This window comes from Herpailurus yagouaroundi, unplaced genomic scaffold (genome assembly GCF_014898765.1).
Source record: "Herpailurus yagouaroundi ecotype Mexico unplaced genomic scaffold, PumYag 29, whole genome shotgun sequence".
Taxonomy (NCBI): Eukaryota; Metazoa; Chordata; class Mammalia; order Carnivora; family Felidae; genus Herpailurus; species Herpailurus yagouaroundi.
In genome coordinates, this window is record NW_024412377.1 from 112,962,366 (window position 1) to 112,984,364 (window position 21,999).

Sequence of the window (21,999 nt, forward strand, 5' to 3'; positions counted from 1 at the left end):
AGTGATTAAGAGGAAATATGTACTATTGACCAAACTGACTTTGGCATTAGTTTTGGAATCAAATGGGGAATATGCACTCAGATTCATTGTTGTTTGCCCATCAACTTCTTCCATGTTTGCTTTTCTGTCTAGTTAAGCCTGAGGATGTGTGTTAGTTTAAGAGAAAATGGTAGTCTTTAAGTAAGGGGAACTCTTGAAGAAAGGGAGGAGAGAAATAATTAACACCTTTGCTCAAAGCACCAAAATCTGTGAGCTAATGATTGCCAGGTTTAGGCAATGATGAGTACCATTACTACCAAAATAGGTCTAGCATCTCTTTCTTACACATAATCCATATGCCCAGGCTCACATTAAGCAAAAGCATTACAGGATTCCACAGCCTAATATTAGTTAGCTTTTCCTTGGAACAATAAACATCATTGGTGTATTTGAATCACATGTACCTGAAAATAATGAAAATATTTTTTCATTATTTAGAACAAAACCTATTTAGAACAAAACCAATTCTTAAAAAATTATATATAGGGGCCCCTGGGTGGCTCAGTCAGTTAAGCGGCTGACTTCGGCTCAGGTCATGATCTTGCGGTCCATGAGTTCGAGCCCAGCGTCGGGCTCTGTGCTGACAGCTCAGAGCCTGGAGCCTGTTTCAGATTCTGTGTCTCCCTCTCTCTGACCCTCCCCCGTTCATGGTCTGTCTCTCTCTCTGTCTCAAAAATAAATAAATGTTAAAATTTTTTTTAATTATATATAGATTTTATACCATATGTATATCATATATATGTCACACACACACACACGTATATATATGATATATATAATCTGTATTTGGTTTTAGTAAGTGTTTTTTTTTAAGTTTATTTATTTATTCATTTTGAGAGAGACAGAGATAGCATGGAGCCCGAATGGGGGCTCGAAACCACAAAGCCGTGAGATCATGACCTGAGCCGAAACCAGGAGTTGGACCAACTGAGTTACCCAACTGAGCTACACAGGCACCCTTTAGTAAATAGTTTTATTTCCAGTGAATCCTTATTTATAGGTCCAATGAATAACAATATCATCCATGGAGTTCCTTCTAAAAAGTCTTCGTTGGTGATGGATGTATTCCAGGGAGAATAGGTTGTATGTAAAATACAATTAATACCCAATCAAAGTAATAACACATAACTTACCCTGAGTGCTTATTATGCCATGTGCTGGGCTAAGCTTCCTACTTGCATTATTATTTCCCCCTCCGCATACTATGTGAGGTGCAGGTCTGTCGTTGTCATCTGAGAACACAGAAACTTAAAGAAGAGGAATTACGTGAGGGTTTAGACAATATTTGAAGAGTTACAATAAGAAGAAAAAAGAAAAGCCTTCTTCAGTTCAACTGAAAGGTCTTACTGTTTCTTTCCCACTTTTAAAATATAATATTCCTCCTCTACTCTCAACTGAAATAAGGTCACATAGCCTATACATTATAGAGACAGAAATCTAAAATAACCACCGCCAAAATCCCAACCAAGTCAGTCAACAGTTTAGGAAAATGAGTTTTTGTTTTTGTTTTTGTTTTTCTAATTGAGGATACTTCCAATAATGACATGACTAACTTACAAAGTAAAGATCACTGGCTTCAGTAGCAAGTCATCCCTGAACTAAGAAAAACAGGAAATAACTCAGATATAAATGATGACAGTGGCTGTTGAGTTAGGAAGACATTTGAAAATCCCCTCATACCGATAAATCATACACTGGGCCTAATACAATTTAGTATGGGTGACATTGTAACAGTTCTCCTCCTGAAAGATTGTGGAGACAATAGAAGGAGAAGGTGAAGAAGACACTATTCAAATGATAGAATTTTATGGGGGGAAGTAATTACCGTATCTCACTTGATGGACACCATCGGAGAGAAACAGAAATTTTGGCAAGAGAATCTATATGAGGACATATAGTTCCTAAATTAAAACTCTTTTAAACATTTTTTTTTTAATTTTTTTTTCCAACGTTTATTTATTTTTGGGACAGAGAGAGACAGAGCATGAACGGGCGAGGGGCAGAGAGAGAAGGAGACACAGAATCGGAAACAGGCTCCAGGCTCTGAGCCATCAGCCCAGAGCCCGACGCGGGGCTCGAACTCACGGACTGCGAGATCGTGACCTGGCTGAAGTCGGACGCTTAACCGACTGCGCCACCCAGGCGCCCCAAATTAAAACTCTTTTGAGTTACTGTAGAAAGATTTTAAAATCCGATTTAGGATTTTAGAGACAAAAACAAGACCTTACAAAGTTCTAAATGCCATTTATTTAGAGAAGTGTTAAAGGAGTAGAGATTTAAAGAGTTTCACAACTTTTGGTTTCCAGGGGTTGAATTCAAGATGAGACTGTAGATGACTCACACTGCCCAACTCATTGAAAAATGTAGGCAGCTTTGACAAGCACTGAATTTTATCAATTTTATTCAAAACAATCCTTCTTAAAAATGATTTCATGGTGTAGACAATATTTGGGTTTAAGAAAAAATCTCCTCCAGTTCAACTGAAAGCTCTTAAGAGGTCTTTCTTTCCCTACTTTTTTTTTTTTTTTAATTTTTTTCAACGTTTTTTATTTATTTTTGGGACAGAGAGAGACAGCATGAACGGGGGAGGGGCAGAGAGAGAGGGAGACACAGAATCGGAAACAGGCTCCAGGCTCTGAGCCATCAGCCCAGAGCCCGACGCGGGGCTCGAACTCACGGACCGCGAGATCGTGACCTGGCTGAAGTCGGACGCTTAACCGACTGCGCCACCCAGGTGCCCCTTTCCCTACTTTTTAAATGTACCTATCGCTCCTCTCAACTGCAGCATAAGAATTTCTTTTTTGTTGAATTGTAAGGAATATTTGAAACACAAGTGCAAAATAGTCAATTTTTCAAATTGGTGTGGAATTGACATGTCCTTACCTGTTGACGTTATGGTCAGAGGTGGGAAAGAGTTGTTCAAGGGGAGTAGAATTCTAACTTAAATATACTCTTTTCAGCATTTCTATATATTTTATAAAGGTATGTTTTTTACTGAAGAAATAAAGTCATACATGATTATTTTCTGCAGTTTTTCTGTAAAGCCTTATCCAATTACATTATCTAAGTCTCAGTCTTGCTGCTTTGCTCGCGACAGAGTCTGAATAAGAAGAAACTCTCCAAATCCAATTTGGGAATAAAAGAATCAAAACTCTTTCAACAATTTTCACTGGACCGCATTATTTGATTTGGAAGAAAGTGAGTCAGACCGTTTCCATTTCTTGATGAAATAAATAACTATCTCATTTACTCACTTCAAGGAAATGACCGTCTTCAGTGGCTTTGAAAATATTACATTTCTATCCTACACTACATTTAGGGATTACACCTCAAACCTAGGAAATTTTTTCATAATTGAAAACATTTTAATAAATAATATATCCTCATGCTTCAAAATACAAAATTCAAAGGGTTCCAAAATTTGAAATGGTGTTTCTTTTGTGCTATGTAAACACGTTTTATGCGTGTAAAAGTAAGATATGTATTTTCTAGCAACCTTTTAAAAATATAATATAAGAAATGTTTAATATTATTAGGTTAATATTTTGAAAGATATCAATAGGGAAAAAAATCTTCCTGTGTTTTTTTTCAGTATTTTTTAAAAATAAGATTGGGATGCCTGGATGGCTCAGTCGGTTAAGTGTCCGACTTTGGCTCAGGTCACAATTTCACAGTTTGTGAATTCGAGCCCCACATCAAGCTCTGTGCTGACAGCTCAGAGCCTGGAGAATGCTTTGGATTCTGTGTGTCCCTCTCTCCCTGCCCCTACCCTGCTCATGCTCTGTCTCTGTCTCTGTCAAAAATAAATAATATTTTTAATTTAAAAATAAGAACAAGATTATATTTTTCCAAAACCTATTAAACTTGTCTTCAGAGACATATCTTAAAAGTTTCTTATCCATTTTTAAATATATTTATATCCATTACAAACAATGCATATTTTACCTGAACATGGGACTATGTAAATGAAATCAGCAGTTTTCAATTAGGATTTGACGATATTAGATATAGGATATCTTGTATGGCAACGAAGCAAGCTTTTACCCCTCTCTGACAGAGTGTTTTGTTGTTGTTGTTGTCGTTGTTGTTGTTGTTGTTCAGTAGCGGTCTTAAATCTCTAGGAAGGACCTGCACGTTCTTTGTAGGAAAATAGAAAATTGCATTTAAAGTTCATTCATTGCGAATCTTTTTCAAAAAAACCCACAGGGAAGATAGATGTACATTTTTTTGTAACCCAAGCTGGTCAGCAAATCTCACAGGATTATTTTCTTCATCCATTTCTGTCTTTCAGAAGTGAAAAGCAGGTGCCCTCTGCCTCCTGCCTGTACACACAATTCCAGAGAAGTGCTAAGAATGAGAAGAAGCTTGAGAAAATAGGAAGAACATGAGTTTTAGAGTCTATCATACTTTCCTAATTAATTACCTGGTGAATTCAGAAAAATCACTTGACCTCCATGAGTCTCATTTCTATCATCTGTCACACAGAATGGTGATAATACCATAGTTATTACAAAGATTAAATGAGACTCTATGGAGAGCATGCAACACACAAAAAGCCTTCAACAAATACACCTTTGCACTTGAAAATGGTCATTGCGTTAAATTTACCTTTTCTTTTCTTTAAAATTAGAGAAAAACCTCCTCTATGTTTTCTACCATCATATCTTTAATGGGTATATATTTTCTACTGTAATATCTTTCAATGGGTATATATTCTCTAAAACACATTACTTTAACATTTTTTTAAAAAAGTAATAGCATGTATAAAATAACAACACAGTTGCTTCTGGGTAATCATTTTTAAATTGTTGAAGAGAAAGGATCTCTAAAAGAGAGATCCAAAGACATGTGTTAAACATGTAAACCATTTAAGTCATAACCCTAGGTTACTCAACTAGGATGATATTTTGTTTGGATGTGACTTGTGTGTCACTTTTTAGGAAATTTATATTAAATCTTCATTTTTCAGGTGGCTCAGCTGGTTTGGCATCCAACTTTTTATAATTTTTTTTAATGTTTGTTTATTTTTGAGAGAGAGAAACAGCAGCGAGTGGGGAAGGGGCAGAGGGAAAGGGACGCACAGAATCGGAAGCAGGCTCTAGGCTCTAGGCTCTGAGTTGTCAGTACAGAGCCTGATGCAGTGCTCCAACTCACCAATGGTGAGATCATGACCTGAGCTGACCCACATGTGCACACTCTCTCTCTGCACACTCCATAACCTCTCCCACGTGTGCACACTCTCTCTGGCTCTCTCAAAATGAATACACTTTTTTTAATCTGCATTTTCTTACTTGCCCACTTTATTTGCAAGCTATTGCAGGATAGACTTCATTAAACGCAAATTTTATCAAACTCCCTGGCACCTAAATGTAAAGTGCTCAACAAATGCTTGTCTAAGACATACAAAGCCCTGTTGTATACAGTCAATTAACTATAATTTTAACAGCTGAAATATCGTGAAGATCAATATTCAAAACACTGCTTATCTTTTTTTTTCTCATTAACAGTCTAATGAATAGCATTCATTGAGTGTTTTTTCTTTGCTTTTTGAGGACACTCCTACACCCTTTTTTCACTCTGTCCCCTTTTGTCTTCTCTGAATATACCATTTACAGCCTTCTAGTTCATCTGGAAAAGTAACATGGTGTGAAATAATAGGCTGTTAGTGCTGGAAAGGATCTCACTGATCATCAGCACAGGGTCCATTTTAGAGAGAAGACTTGTCTCAGCACTCAGTGGTCACAGCTGGTCAATGGCCAGAACTCACATCTCATGACTCACAGCGCGCTTGGTTTTCTTAACAAGACAAAGAACAAAGGAAATACTTTTTTTCTCTTTACCAATAATAGAAAATTAGACTAATAAAGTCATAAAAGATGTTTCCCTTTTATAAACCATAGAGAAATTCCTGATGGTTCCTTTATTTGGATCTGTGATTTTTAAAACATGTGGTAATATCCATAATTGGATTAAAGTGAAAACATGTGATCATGAAGGAGTTGAAGTACCTTTGCCCTGTTCTGCGTTGCTAGCCAGCTTCAGGAAAAAGGTACACATGGTGACAAGTAGTAAACCAACATCAACCCTGAGGAATTCTTTTTTTTAATGTTTATTTATTTGAGAGAGAGAGTGGGAGAGAGAGGGAGGGATGGGCAGGGAGGGGGACAGGATCTAAAGCCAGCTCTGCACTGACAGCAGAGAGCCTGATGCTGGGCTCAAACTCACGAACCGTGAGATCATGATCTGAGCCAAAACCAAAAGGTGGATGCTAAACTGACTGAGCCACCCGGGTGCCCCAAACCTATGGAATTTTTGAGACTATCTTGAGCTTTCCTAAGTGTAAAGCCTGTCAATTATTTATTGGTCCTAAAATCTAAAATGACTGAGGGATCAAATAGTTTTGACAAAATATCATTTGAATAAGATAATTGTAAACAACACTGGAAGTACATGAATTAATTATTGCTTAAGTACTCATTTGCTTAATTAGGTGGAATATTGGAATGTCTTTTGCTTTATCAATTCACAATGATATGCCTAGTGTAAGATACTATAATGTCCAGTAATGCTATACCAGTTATAATATTTATTCAGCATTCACTATGTTCCAGGCACATCCAAGATTTTTATGTGCATAGTATCATCTAATCTTTACAATTACACTTGGAGATGGTGTTATCTCCATTTTTCATAGGAAGATGTGTGATTTACTTTGATTAACTCACTCAAGGACATGCACAGTAAATGGCAGAGCTGGATTCCAGACTGGGTTCTGGCTGAGTCAATACGTCTTAATTTATGCTAAATCAATTTCTGTGCTCATGTTATAAACCTTCTTGATCCTTTAGTTGATTTATTGATGGTGACATTTGATTTTAGTGTTCTTCAAAATGGAATGGTAACTGTAAAATCCAGTCAAATTAGGGTTTGTATATAAATAAAAGTGAACATTTGAGGCTTCTAAAAAGGAAAGAAGGGAGGGATGAAAAGATAAAGGAAAATAAAGGAAGGGGTGATAGGTAAAAAAGGAAAGGGAAAGGAACTTAGTGCCTCCCTAGAACCTCTGCTACTATGTTATTTTATTAATGTAAATTTAAGAACACACTTCCAAATCCTACTTTATATTCCCACTTAACCCCAAATAATATTTTACCTGGACATCACTGTTTATCACCATGTTGAACTTCCATTTTAGTGGGAAAAAGTTTCTTTAGGATTCACCAAGAAAACACCTTCAGGGAAGAGTTCTGAAGACATTATAGGTAGGCAAGGATGTGAGGCCTCTCAAGAATAAAATAGGAAACAAAAAAGGAGAGAAAGAAGTTGGAAAAATTTCTTTTTTTTTTTTAATTTTTTTAATGTTTATTTTTGAGACAGAGAGAGACAGAGCATGAACGAAGGAGGGTCAGAGAGAGAGGGAGACACAGAATCTGAAGCAGGCTCCAGGCTCTGAGCTATCAGCACACAGCCCGACGCAGGGCTCGAACTCACGGACTGTGAGATCATGACCTGAGCCGAAACCGGTCGCTTAACCGACTGAGCCACCCAGGCACCCCAAAGAAGTTGGAAAAATTTCTAAGAGGACCAGTGGAAAGCTAGATTGAACTCATTTTCCTTTGTTAAATATCAGGGACTCTACAGCCTTATCAATTTCATCATTATTATTTTGTTGGCTCTTATCTCTTTTCTGCAGTTACAATCAAACTCGTATTCATTCATTTATTCATTCATTTTCATGTGTTTCAAGGTTTATGCAGAGACACAAGTGTGGGTCCCAACTGGGAGAATATATCCCCAACTCTAAAGTGCGTATGTCAAAAAAAGTCAAGGTTGGCCTTAAGAGATGCAAGCTAATTGCATCCCATGGATCAGTGAAAAAAAACAAGGAGGTGATTAAGGAACTGAGGTCAGAAGGAAACCCCTGGAGGTGTGACTGAAAGAACCTCCAGACCTAATAGCCTTTATGCAGTAAGACACCAATTTAGATTCTGGAGAAAATTCCAAGATGACATAGCTCTGACCTTCTAGAACATGCAGAGTGCCCACTGATGTCTAGAGCATTTTCTCATCCACATGTCTAGCAGATTAGTGTGGTTCAGCATGTACTCATTTAAAAAATTTCACTTAGTAGAAGAGGTCTTTCTTTAAGTAAACCTTATTCAGAAAGAAGCTTAACTCTGCATAACACACACAGCAGACCTGCTTTAGATGAAGTCAGGTGTGGTGTAAGGAGCCCCACCCACCTGGTTGCCTCCTTATCTTATTTACTTCCCAGGACAGGACTGTCAGGAACTTCTCAGAACCAAGAAAGCACCAAAAATCAAGATCCTGAAATTGTCATTGTCTTGACTTTGCTAATAACAGACTACAAGTATGTACATGACTTTGAAAAAGTTACTTTATCTTTCTGGGCCTTATCAGTGAAATATGGGTGTAGCCTAAACTACTTTTTAAAGATGGTTTTAGTTGTGAACTGTTTTCCACAGCTATCACAACATACTGAGGCAAGCATATGCGCTACAGAAAAGGACCTGAAATATTATTCAACTGTGGTATCATATATTCATTGGGATATCTTTATTTTTTAAGTGCAAAGAGATTATTACCTAATTGTAAATCTTCAAGTAACAGCAATTGTAGGAAATGTGTTCTTTAAATGATTTACTAATCATGGTGATTATTAATGATCATTAAAAATTACCAAATGGGTTGCCATTTATCTACATGTTACATTGCATTTTCCTTCCTCCTATGGATCCTCAAACCTTTAGAATTTTCCCTCTGCCATATAAGTATAATATCCATTTAAAGTATGTATGCACCATTTATAGTTTATTGTGAAGGATTCTTTCCAGTTTTACGAATGGAACATGTATGCATAGATATAAATTTTACCTTCAAAGGAACAAGGTTTGCCTTCAAAGGAACACTCTAGTGATTTGAATCTAACCAAACTGTTGCAACTTTAAAAGAATGACTATCTCCTTGACCCTAAGATGTAAATCTAGTAAAGGTTGTAACCTTTTATGACAAAATCATGTTAAGGAATATTATTACTCTTGAAGTTAGTTTCTACAACCGTGTGTTTATGCTAAAAATGTTTGCTTACCATCTCAAAATCTTGACCGTCTGGGGCAAACATTTGTACCTACTGTAGAATATAGATGTCTTGTTACTGTATCTGAGAAAGATCAGATGGAGATTTTTCACTGAAAATGTTTTTTCTGATTCAACCAGAAACAGTCTCTAGTCTTGTTTACTAGAGCTTATGATAAAGTAGCCCTTAGTCTAAGAATTTCAGCACTCCCTGATTTTTGTTTTACTGCTTTCATTTGTGCCAAATGAATGTATTTTAAGGACCTACTTTTTCAAACCACAGAGGATTAAAATGGTTATCAGATTTTCAATCCAAGAATTAAATTAACTCCACCAGCCCTGAGTCTGTATCCCAGTCACCCCCCACCTCCCCATTCCTGAGTTCTTTAACTAGGCCCAATTTGCAGGACATAACTTGACTGAAATTTATAGCTACAGTGAGACATGCAGCTAAAGAAAACTCTTAGGCCAGGCATCATCTCAGACTTCTAAAGCAACAGGATCACTTAACCAAAGTGTAACCCTCTGCAATAATTACACAAGTGCAAGTTACAACTGCTTCACCGGCTCCCAGCATCTCTATCGCCCTTAAGAATGGGTGTCTTCTAGTCATTCATGGAACTGCATCTGCAGAGATTTTCATTATGTTTCTCAGTCCTAGAGATTCATCATTACTTTGCCCTTATGCCCCTTCTCCAGCCCTGCTCCCCTCTAAGATGGGTCAGAGTTCCTGGAATCCATCATCTTCAGATTCGTAATTGGTATTTGACACTTGCATATTTCTAAGCATAATGCAAGTATGACGAAGTCAAGGCCTAAGGAAACCTGGACTTGTCTGTGTGTGCCACTAGATTCTGATCTTCGTTGCCAAAAAACGAGAAAAATATTTCTCTGTCCTCCTGTCTGTCATCACTGCCTCCACTTGCTCTTCCTGCACATGGATTCAGATTATTTTTTTTCTAAAATGCAGTTATAATTATATCTTTCTCTACTGACTCCCATTAGAAAGTACTTAGAGCCTTCCTGGTGAAGTTTAAACTCTTTACCCTTCACCTAGAAACACTGGCTCGTGGTAAATTGACCAGGGGCTTTGGTATCAGATACACTTGGCCTCGAATTGTGGGTCAGCTCAGGTGTAACCTTTCTCATCTTCTGTTTCCTCATCGGCATAATGGAGTAATGAACAATGTCAGGAGGTTGTGGAAGCCATCATGTGAGATACCAGATGTAAAAGCCTGGGGCAAAATAAGCGCTCAATAAGTCTGCCTGCCTTGACTTCCACCCTCCCCTCATTGCCTGGTTCCTTCCTCCCACATGCGTACCATTCGATTCTGTGCTCCCCCCAGATTTAACCCGTGGTTGGCAGTTTCCCGATTAAGCTGTGCTGTCTCATACCTCTGTAGCTTTTGCATACATTTTTCTGTGGCCCTTCAAGGTCTTCTCCACCCTCATCTCTTACAGAAACGGGAGGGTATCTGCTTTGCCCCTGAAGACAGTTCCTCAATTCCTCCTGAGCGTAATCTTCTTTACCTCTTCCATATTGCTGTAAAATCTTTCTCTCATGTCTTCCATCTTACATTGTCATGTTAGTTGGTCTTATATTTTCTAATGTACCATTACCTCCTGAGCATGGAGTCTGTGTCCTACTCATCTGTGAAACCCCAGGCCCCCACTTATTCCCTGGTAAATATTAAATGATCAAATGAATGGTCCAGAGTACAGAATAAACATGGTTTTGCAAAAGTGGCATAGCTACCGATATGTCAATGCAAAAAAGGAGCACACTCACCCTTAGATGGGCAAAAATGTTGAGGGCAACAGACTTAGTGACTTCTAAGTAATCATGAGGATTCCTTTCTATAGGAAGTCTTAGAAAATGCAACCACGCTCAAATGGCATTAGCTTTCTTTCAGTAAATGGTTACTGTGGGGACACATGTGAGAGGAATACCAACATCATTATGAGAAACACATGCACTGAATAGCTATGCTTCTGATGCCTTTCTCAAATCTGAAACATCACCCACTTTCTGGACAAGATTGTAGTATAACATGTGTGGCCATGTTTGGCTTCCTTCTTGCCATGGACACTGAAGACAATGAGGTTCTCCAGGGATTTCTCCTTTAACCTTGTTAGGGTGGTCGTGTACACACAGCCCAACACCTGCCACCAGGGATAATTTCAGTGTTCTACAGTAGTCAGCTATTCCTTCCACAGCATCCTGCGTCATATGGAAAGTGTCAGAAGCATATAAATTGCTGATTACATCCAGTAGTTCCTAAGAGTTGGTGTGTTTTGTTCTGAAAGTTTTTCCCTAAAATGCCCCCCATCTTTAACTTACTTTCATAGACACCATTTCAGTTTTTCTAATGAATATTGCTCTATCCCTTCCTGTCATACCATCAGGTTTTTCCTTACCTTTGAAAACCTCTTTGGATTTATTATTCCTAGCTCCACAAGTAACATTTTTCCCTCATGCCCAAATTCCATACCTCTCAATGCTTTTACAATAGCTTCTCTTCCCCTGTAAACTCTATACAACCTCCAGAAAACCCCAGTTTTAGAAATCTTAATCCAGAAAGTCACATCTCTAGAGCAAGTGTCAAAATTTTTTCACCAAGGGGCGGTGATGGAACTTCCAGATGGAGAATACTGCAGAGACCTTTTGGCATCTAGGAAGAGGTATAGGGAAGAAAAATGCAAGCAAGAAAGCGAGTTCCTCACGTCAGTTTCTCCTGTGCATAGGGTTAATGCACAAGTCTCTGTAGTAACTCCAAGACAGGCCAGGGTGACCAGCTGTTCCAGTCCATTCCCAGCTGTTTGCCTGGGACTGAAGAGTTTCCTAGCACATGGGGCACTCTGTGCTCAAACTAGGAAAGTCCTAGGCAAATTGGGGTAAGTTGATGCCCCTGCCTACTCCTTGATGCTATGTCTCTCTCTCTCTCTCTCTCTCTCTCTCTCTCTCTCTCTCTCTCTCTCCCCACCCTGAGTCCTAATTCATTTGAAAACATGTATTGATCTTCATTTCTTCTTGATTTTAGCTGTATGCAAATATCTGAAGATCTTAGAACAGCACATACTCAGAGAGAACCCTGCATAGAGTAAACGCTATCACATGAGAGAGCAGATTAGCAAATAGCTGTCACTTGTGTCAACTCCAATTGTTCATGGCTGTGTTCAGTAAAGTGTTCACAGTTTCGTGCACATCCTTCCAGATAGTATTATAAATACCACTCTGCACCAGACTCTTTTAAATTGAACCACACGTCTTGAGGCTCTTTTGTATGTGTTTATATAAATACAATGAGTTATACCTCATTCTTGTTACCCGGTGCATAGTATCCCCTTATATGTAATAATCCATTTAAGTTAATAATACATTTAACTCAGTTGATAGACTTTAAAGGTCATTTCCAGTTTTCTTTTACTACTACAAATAACATTTTGAGTTTCCTTATACCTGAACATTTCTGTATCCTTTTGTAAGTGTATTTGTTAGACAAATTCTTAGCAGTGAAATTGCAACATTTTTGTAGGTATTGCCAAGCTGTCTTCCAAAGACTACATCAAATAACAGTCCCACCATCAGCATAAAAATGTGTTTATTCCCAGGGCACCCAGGTGGCTCTGTCCATTAAGCATCCAACTCTTGGTTTCAGCTCAGGTTATGGTCTCATGGTTCATGGGTTCCAGTCCCACATTGGGCTCCACCTTGGCAGCATGGAGCCTGTTTGGGATTCTCTGTCTCTCTGTCTCTCTCTCTCTCTCTCTCTCTCTCTCTCTCTCTCTCTCTCCTTCTCTCTGACCCTCCCCCTGCTTGTTCACTCTCTTCCTCTCTCAAAATAATAAACTTTAAAAACAAATGTGTGTGTATTCCCATATCCACTGACCCTGGGATTCACAAACATTTTGCCACTTAGTTTAATTATAAATAAAATAGATCACCTTTTCATATGTTTATTGGCCACAGTTTCCTCCTGTAAAAGATTCCTTAAATCAGTTATCCTTGGGGAATCAGTTTGTTTGATGTGTTAATGCTCTGGGTGTATTAAGAAAATGATCCCATTTATGGCAATTTTTTTCATTTTTTTAACTCTAACTTTGTTTAGGATGTTTTAACAATTAGGCTTTTAAATTATTTCTGTAGTCAGATTCATCCTTTTCTTATGGTTTATAGATGCTCTCTTTTATCCTTACTTTCCTGGCATTTGGTACGGTATCTATCACATAGTAGATCTTCAGTATTTTTTTTTAAATGAATGGTTAATGAATGTGTGAATAAATTAATAATATTGTTTGCTTATGTTCCTCCTTATAATACATGGAGATTTGGAAAAAGAATGCCAAACCCTATATTTCAACAGAACCTTACGGTGTGTCATCTTAGGGCCGGGATTTGCTCAACGTGTTAACCGTGTCACCTAGCACGGTGCCTGGCTCACAGAAGATACTAAATGTGTGGAATGAATGAATGGACTATGAGAATAATGAAATAAATACAGCTTGCATGGACTCTATCCTCCTCTACTAGGGACCAGCATTCCTAGAAAATGAGCTCAGACCGGAGGCAGTTGTGCGTACAGGCCCCGCATTCAATTTATCTCAATATCTCTAGAGCATCACACTTATTTCTAAGTAAATTAAGCAAGAGAAATAAAAAGGGTTACCACCAACCTGGACCAGAGACCACATTTCATTGAATTTATAATGTCTATCACATTGCTACTGTGCTGAAAGTTTAAAACTTTCCTAGAGAAAACAACTCTGACTCCTGCTTGCCAAAGTACTCATAAAACGGCCTGATTGCTAAGAACAGAAAACAAACCAAACCAAAGTAAAATGAACCAAATAGCAGCAGAAAGAAATGTGCCTTAGTATAGTTGGATGGCTACCAGGTCTGCCCTCCACAGACCACCATCCCTCAGAGCAAGAGCGTGCCCTTCAGGATAAGTGTATCTGTGTCAGGGGACATTCGATGAGATGCGGTCCTTCCATGTGTCAGTTTCCCGGGTCATTTGGGGTCTTAGGAAAATCCTCTTGTTAGTGCAGTGAATTGCACATGCATTATGTAATTCATTGCAACCCAATAGCTGAACCCATGGTTTCATAGCTATTAAAATATGCCACAAACCAAACCACCTGTGAGGTGCCAACTCAGCAAATGTGCCTATGCAAAAAGCAGTCATAAAAAATACAGAAAATGAGGATGGAAGAAGCCTGAATAACAACCTAGAGTTCCTATATTCGACGTCATGAGGCATGAGAGGAAAAGTGTTCCATCTAGGTTGAAGAGAGGCGACAGCCGGGGCTGCTGGAATTGAAGATCATTATCACTGTGTGAGAGGGTCACATAATGTGGAATAAATCAGAGTGACTACCGTGGGTCCCCTGTTGGAAAAACTGCAATTATGGATAATTATGTGCGAGCACTAGGAGAAATGCCAGACATTAGAATCTATGTTTAATGTGAAAATTGCATTTCTTTCTTTCTTTATTTTTCTTTTTTTTTTTTTTAGCAGAACCTCAATATATAGCTTTCTCTATAAAATGTGGGCATATTTCTGAAGAAAAGAAAAATGCCAACGTTGCATTTTAGCATCCTGTTACATTTTAGTTAAATAAAAAGGAACATGACTTTTCAAAAAGAAAAATCTCTTTTCACTCTCAGTCTCTCTGTCTTCTCTCCTGAAAGACAGGATTAAGTGGTTACAAATATGTTATCTTCGGTTGTAATTGAAATTTGACTCTATGGAAGGAAAGGAATGATGAGTTGTCTTCAAAGGCCCCTTGTGCTCTTGATTTGATCAGTTATGCTTTGTTAATAAGGCAGTAATGTGGCCTTAAGAGCTTCCACTATTGACAGAATCCCAGGAATTATATATAGATAAGTAGATTGGTGTCAAATACTGTGAATTTTCTTATTCTTGTACTCCCATTGCCTCATTTTTTCCCTAAATGTCATAGTCTTAGCCCAAACTTCCTGAGATGTAGCCCAAGACCTGCTCCCATTTTACAGGGGATGGGGAATCAGGCAATCCCAAGAAAGCAGGAGAGAGGGCAGGGGTGAAGGTGAAAAGAATAGCAGTAGAGGAGAAGAAAAGTAAAGCCAAGGCCTTGCACTACTAAGCTTGCCACACCTTTACCAGAAACACAACTAGCCGCTAAGTTACAAAAGATATCACCTGTGAGATTGTATAGAACCTCTATGTTTTGGAACATTCCACCCAGGGGAGAAAGGGTGAACAATTTTTCTGCCCAGAAGTCTTTTGTCTCAAATTGGTCAGCTTGCTCTGCAGAACTTGACTCTTTTGACTCTCCCAGAAATCCCTGAGGAAGCCAGAAGCTCCCCATCTGACATGTAGCTGGATGGTTCCTGTCACATCAGAGGCTTTTGCCCAGGCCAGGCCCACCAGGGTGGTAAGGCAGAAAAGGTGAGGCAGTAGCAGTGATCACCAACACTTTGTTGGGGCTGTTATGGCCAGGAAGCTAGGAAAGTAGCTTCTGCCCCAGGGGTAGATTGGGTCAAGTGGGCCTGGGAAGGCCCCAAGTACACAGGGGCCCAGTGTACTTACCTACAGTTTACTGACAAAATTAGAATGGATGAGACCCAAGACTTCTTAAATTAAGCTTCCCTGGTGTCCTGATATAGTGTGCTGTAGTTTAGTGCTGTATCACCTGTCATTTGAGTGCCTCATTTGTACAAGGTATTGTGTTAAGTGCCTCAAGTAAATGTTTTTGTGTAATCCTCAGAACTTTCTGGACTCCATTTTATAGATGAGAAAGCAGAGACCTAAAGAGCTAAGTAACTTGCTTGTGTTCAAAGAGCTAGGAAGTGGCAGAGCTAGAATCTAAACTCCGGGGTTTCTACTTCTAAAGCCTTTAGCCTATGTTATAGAGTCAGCATCCACTTTACTCTTCCTACTAGAAAAGTATGAGTTCTAGCTCTGAGTAGCGGTGAGGAAGGGAGCTGTCTTCTGCTTCATTCTTACAACAAAATCTCTACCTCACGTGGCCGGATTTTCATAGGTGTGTGTGTGTGTGTGTGTGTGTGTGTGTGTGTGTGTGTGTGTGAGAGAGAGAGAGAGAGGGAGAGAGGGAGAGAGAGACAGAAAGACAGAAAAACAGAGAGACAGAGAGACAGACAAGTGTGGATTCTTGTGGTGAATTTTCCAATTATCCAAATAATAAGAGAATGGAAAAGCGTTGGGTGAAATGATGCCAATGTCTTCTTTGACATACACTGATCCTAGTACTAATTTTCACCAAAGGAATAAAGATATTCCTGCTGCAATAGGAAGATCTCTCTTCCCTGAAACAATCTTGGCTTGCTACCCTTGTCAAATTAGGCTGAACAAGTTGAAGAACATGATCATTTCTACAGCTCAGGGGGTTTGACTGACAAGGACATTTCTAATATATTATCTTCAAATCAGGTTAATAATATTCCAAAGCAGAGCTAAAAATGAATGCCACTTCCCTCAATCAAGTGAAAATGTTAATCATGTCAATATGCCGTAAATGCCAAAAAGTCCCAAGCCTGTATATGTAACAGGAATACCAATAGGAACTTTCCTTAAAGGGAGGAGGAAGGTGGTGTTACTTTCATCCGCTCCTTGATAGTATGCTTCTCTATATTAACCATTTCAAAAAAAACTATACCGGAAAATGTACTATAATGGAATATAAAATTTAAAATGTTATTATTCCATCAAATAACATCCTCTGAATAGTTTTGCTATTGAATGTTGTCAATTTAAACTTACATGTGTATTGAATCATGGAAATCATTTGGACCAGTGCTTCCCAAATGGCACACATAGATAATTATATTTCTAGTGACTGCTAGAGTAAATGTGACTTGTGTTTATTCTCCCACTCATTTGCTCCAAGAGCTGAGGAAAATCACTGTCTGGCTCAACTGTGATCCCTACCCCTTATCAAATCTTTAGGAAGTTTAATGAATTCAAAGAAAACTTGCTTTACTTTTACCTTTAAAATTTATACCTTTAGTTATTCCAGTCACCTGCAGGTGAATGTATCAGACCCATTATTATAATGTATATAATTAAAATTTTAAAATCTTAACCTATTTCTCTTAAAGCAAAATAAACCATGTCAAAGATTTGGGAGCCTAAAGTGGCTGTAAGTGGGGACAAGAACTATACGGTATCGATTGTTGAAAATAATAAAGTTCGGAGAAAGTATAGTCATGGGGAGTATCACAAAAGGCAAAGTATGAGGATGGAGAAGTAAATGTAGGAAGGATTGCAAGTTGGAGCCACACATGATTAGAAACTAAGATGTGCATCACAAAAATCCTCAAGTCTGTTCCGATGGGAAAAATTCTGCTCAGTCGATGATTCCCAGACTTTGGAATTTCAAAATTAAAAAAAAAAAAAAAATTGAGAGGCCCAACATAGGATTACCAACTCATCAACTCTTATTAACTTTTGCCAAATAAAGCTATTTTCAACAGAACGACTGCCATTTACTAGAGTCATGATTTCATATTGGGATATTTATGTCTTGCATTCCACATACATTTAATATCACAAAATAGGAAAAAAAGGGCAGTCATCCCCAAAAGGGAGCCATTGAAACCTTTCATTAATTTGTGTGTGTGTATGTATAACTGTGTTACATTGGCCTTATCATTATTACTGTTGTAATTTCACTTTGTTTTGGAATACCATATGCCCTTGGCGTTTGGGAATAACCATGGTAAAGTCACATATGAGGATATAGAATCATTTCATATCCTCTCAGTAATAACTTTTATCAAGAATCATATCAACTATTGAACATAACATGGCAAACTGACTTTATATAACAATGTTTTTTAACCAACTACTTGTGTAGCAGGCACTATAATAGAAGCCAGGGATATATAGATGAACTATGTGGTCACAATTCCTACTTTACAGTCTAGTAGGGCAAAGAAAAATTAAAAATATATGATTGAAATGCCTTAAATACCATGAAGGCAAAATGCAAGTTGTTGTGGGAGCGTATAATCAAATCGGCATGAAGCTAATTCTGAAGGAACGCCTCTGTGCCTTTTGTATACCTAATACACCTTTTGCATATTTTAAAAAAATTTTTGAATGTTTATTTATTTTTGATAGAGAGAGAGCGACAGTGCATGAGTGGGGGAGGGACAGAGAGAGAGGGAGACACAGGATCTGAAGCAGGTTCCAGGCTCTGAGCTGTCAGCACAGAGCCTGACACCAGGCTTGAGCCATGACCTGAGCTAAAGTCGGGATGCTTGACCAAATGAGCCAACTAGGTGCCCCACCTTTTGCATATTTTTAAAAGACACCATCTCTAGTCAGGTAAGTTACAGAAGGGCAGTCCTTTAGGCTAGGTGAGTTAGAAAGTGGTGATCTTTCCTCAGGTTTACACTGGCCTGACCACTGGGCCCCTGGCTAAGTGAATGGAGCATTGTTGAAGAAGGGCTTTAAGGAAGGGGAAAGCACACTATCAAATTTGCATTTTAACTTTACTTACTAGTTTGGAGAAGTTAGATGTGACTAAACCCTTTCTTTCTATTTGCTTGAGTTGAAGCAGAAAGGGACATCAAATGTTAAAAGTTGACCAGCCTGTTAATGGGGTGTAAAACGTTTTTCAGTGGGTGAGACATGAAGATTCACTAGAAAGGAGAGCTTTTTTTCTGCACTGCCCCAGGCAGAATTGATTGGTTTCAGGGCCAAATCACAGAGATGAACACCCTTTCCTAAATCTACATACTTCTTTTTCTTGGTTCCTATTATGAAATTTGGGTGAGCCACCCAAATTTCAGACATGGCTGTGATTTGTTTCTGAGTCAAATGCTAGTTTTATTTTATATTAAATTATTGATTTCTGCAAAGGGGACAGCATTTATATTTTGATAAATTTTGTTATTAATGAAATGATCTCAATTTTGTAGTGAAATGTGAAAATGTGTATTATGGGATGCTATGGTTTATCTCCCTAATGGAGAGCTAGGCTTTCCAAAACCCTTGTGACCTTAATGTGGGTCTCCCTTTAAGTTTAAGGAATTAATTTGTCTTCTTATCTCAGTGTACACAAAGCGACTTACGGCCTAGTGGACTATTGGCAGTTTGTCTCAGGGAGAGGAGAACCAGAAACTGAATCAGCCCAGAATGGTTTACCTTTAAAGTAGCTCTCACAGACCAGTTTCAAAATAATCCTTGAAGATTTTTAAGAGGACAATTAGGTTTTGTAGCTACTTGACATCTAATTGCAATCAAACACCAAATGCAAAATGCATTCCACTAACATTTTATAGAAATTTATCATGCAGGTCTATGCTGATGTATTTGGTTCAGATAACTCATTTTTCACTAGAAAAAAATCTTTGAAGAAATATTGCTCTTCCAATTGTGGTGGCACTCCTCAGGACTAACTCTGCTTACAAGGAGAAAAATACTACCTGTCCTTTGTTTGTTCTAGTTTATTAGTCCTTACTAATTTTATGATTCTCCCCACCTGTTATTTTTTTATCATCAATGTCAGCATTATCCTTTCTTGAGTTTCTCCTATGTGCCAGGTAGTCTAACAGGAGCTTAGTAAACATCTTCTCTAACCCTTTCTTTTTTTTTTTTTTTAATTTTTTTTTAAATGTTTATTTACTTTCGAGAGAAAGAGAGGCAGAGCACAAGCAGTGGGAAGGCAGAGAGAGAGGGAGACACAAAATCCAAAACAGACTCCAGGCTCTGAACTGTCAGCACAGAGCCCGACATGGAGCCCAAACTCAGGAACCATGAGATCATAACCTGAGTATAAGTCGGACGCTAAACTGACTGAGCCACCCAGGGGCCTCTCTAACTCTTTCAATAATCCTATAAGTTAGGGATCATTATTCCTATTTTACAGATGAGGAAACAGGGGCTCAGAAAGTTTAAGAAATACCCTATAATTATATAGTAGCAAGCCAGGTTTCCAACCCTAAACCCAGCATCTCTCAACTTGGTCTCATCTCTTCTCCATTCCGGACCAGAGGGTGATGATGCATCTGCCCAAAAGAGAGTGTCTAAAAGTGACTTATCAAAGCAGTTATAGTCTTGTAAGGAGACTGATATGAGGGGGAGGGAAGAAGGTAACTATAAATATCAAGTGTACAAGGTAGCAAACATTAAGCCAATGGCTTGAATTAGAAAGTGAATAAATTATATGAGTAACCCCATGCTACAATCAGGCTGGTGCAAGGTAAGTAGTAAATGAGGCAGGATGATGGCCAGATGCAGGGGGCTCAGGTATGTGGAATGTCCAGGTAAATCTCCAATGTCTCTACTCAGGCTCCATCATTACTTTTTTAAAAAGCCACCTGAATTCCATGCCATTCCATGGAATTCCATTCCATAGTAGTGCAATGTATATTATTTTGTCCCATTCCATTTAATAATGTTTTCACTAGTTGTAGAACTTCCTGAAAAGAAGAAGAAATTTGTAATGACTCTCTTAATCTAAAAACTCCTAAAAATTCATTTCAATCAAGAAATTCAGAATTACTATTCATATTTGTATGACAAATAAAAACTTCTAGGCAAAAGTTTGGGCTGTAAATAATCAGCAGCAGAAGTGAAAAGAACATACATAAAGAGCGAGATGGCTTGAGTTTTTCAGTCATGCCACTTCTTTTTTGCATGACCTTGAGTACATCATGAAACTACCTCTGGGCCTCAGTTTCCTCATGTGAAGGTGGAAGGGTTAAACTAGGTGTAAGCCTATGTTCCTTAATGTTATGATTCCAACTAGTTCTAGATGGAATTAATGATTATACATGTCATACATTGTTAAATGGCTTCTCTCTAGATGAGTTACTTCTAAAAAGTTTATTAAGGGTGGCTCAGCAATCTTTAAGAGGAACCATCGTCATATGGTTGGTAGATACCAAGGTCATTTTGATTTGTCTATAGGAAAAATTGGGCCAAAGAAACCTACCTAGATATGTACCATTTTCTCCTCATGTTAAATGTCCTTGACTTTAGATTTGAACTATAGACGTATCTGAAATGGTTTAGGCTAGATTTGGACCATAATAAACTCTACTGCAAAAGGAAGTTTTGTCATCCTAACAGTTGCTCTCCAACTGCTGGGTGGAAAGCTAATGGTGGATTTTAGCATCAAGTGACTATCTTATAATTCTAGCCTTTGAGATCAGACCTCTTAAAAACTCATGAGTAAGTTTAGAGGAAAATGTTAAATTCTCAATGATATTGTTTTTGTATTCAGCTATTATTGTCATTACTCTTATTATTTAGCTATAATTATCTCCCTGCTTCTCCCAACCTGTATTTATTACCAAAACTAAAAAAAAAAAAAAAAAAGAGAGAGAAGAGAGGTGTTTGCTGCAATCTGGAAGTGAAAATGGGCTTGATGTTTGGACCTGAGCTCCAGTTCTGACCCAGAAAGTAAGCCAGCAAGCCAGGAGTACTTAAATGAGTGGATCTGGCCCACTGTATAGAGGGGAACCACCTCAAATGCTTTAGCAAAACCGAAAGAATAATCAGGTCAAGCAGTTTTGCCTTGGTGGTGGGGAAACACACACACACAGGCGCGCGCGCACACACACACACACACACACACACACACACACACACACGTCTCTGAAAGCTCCAGACACAGAGGTAGCCCTGTGCTCCACTTAGTCTTCTCTTCTCCTTCAGGGAGTCTGAGCAGAAGAGAACACTAAGGAATAAAGCTTTAACTGCCAAGCTGTCATACAGAAGAAGGGTGTCTGGCTGAGAGCAGAGCTTGCTTGCTAGGATCGGAGCGTAAGTCCTTTTCATTTGAGAAATCCAGTCCACGTTTTACTGAGAGCCCAGACAGCCTGAATAAGAGGAGCCTCTGAGGGCTGGT

The 21,999-nt window shown here is 38.5% G+C and overlaps 1 protein-coding gene across 11 annotated transcripts in view; it reads left to right on the forward strand.

Annotated features, from left to right (window-relative positions):
• The window catches only part of PDE4D (phosphodiesterase 4D), a 1,431,601-nt gene that overhangs the window by 1,274,656 nt on the left and 134,946 nt on the right, over positions 1 to 21,999 (forward strand). Inside the window, exon 8 of one of the 11 annotated variants that reach the window (XM_040452636.1) lies at positions 8,315 to 11,285. The exons of 9 other annotated variants lie outside the window; for them this stretch is intronic. In XM_040452636.1, the coding sequence (XP_040308570.1) occupies positions 8,315 to 8,388 (74 nt within the window). In that variant the 3' untranslated portion in view covers positions 8,389 to 11,285. Of the gene's footprint in view, positions 1 to 3,136; positions 3,540 to 8,314; positions 11,286 to 21,999 lie in introns of those variants that run through there. One more of the 11 variants, XM_040452639.1, reaches the window with a different exon arrangement.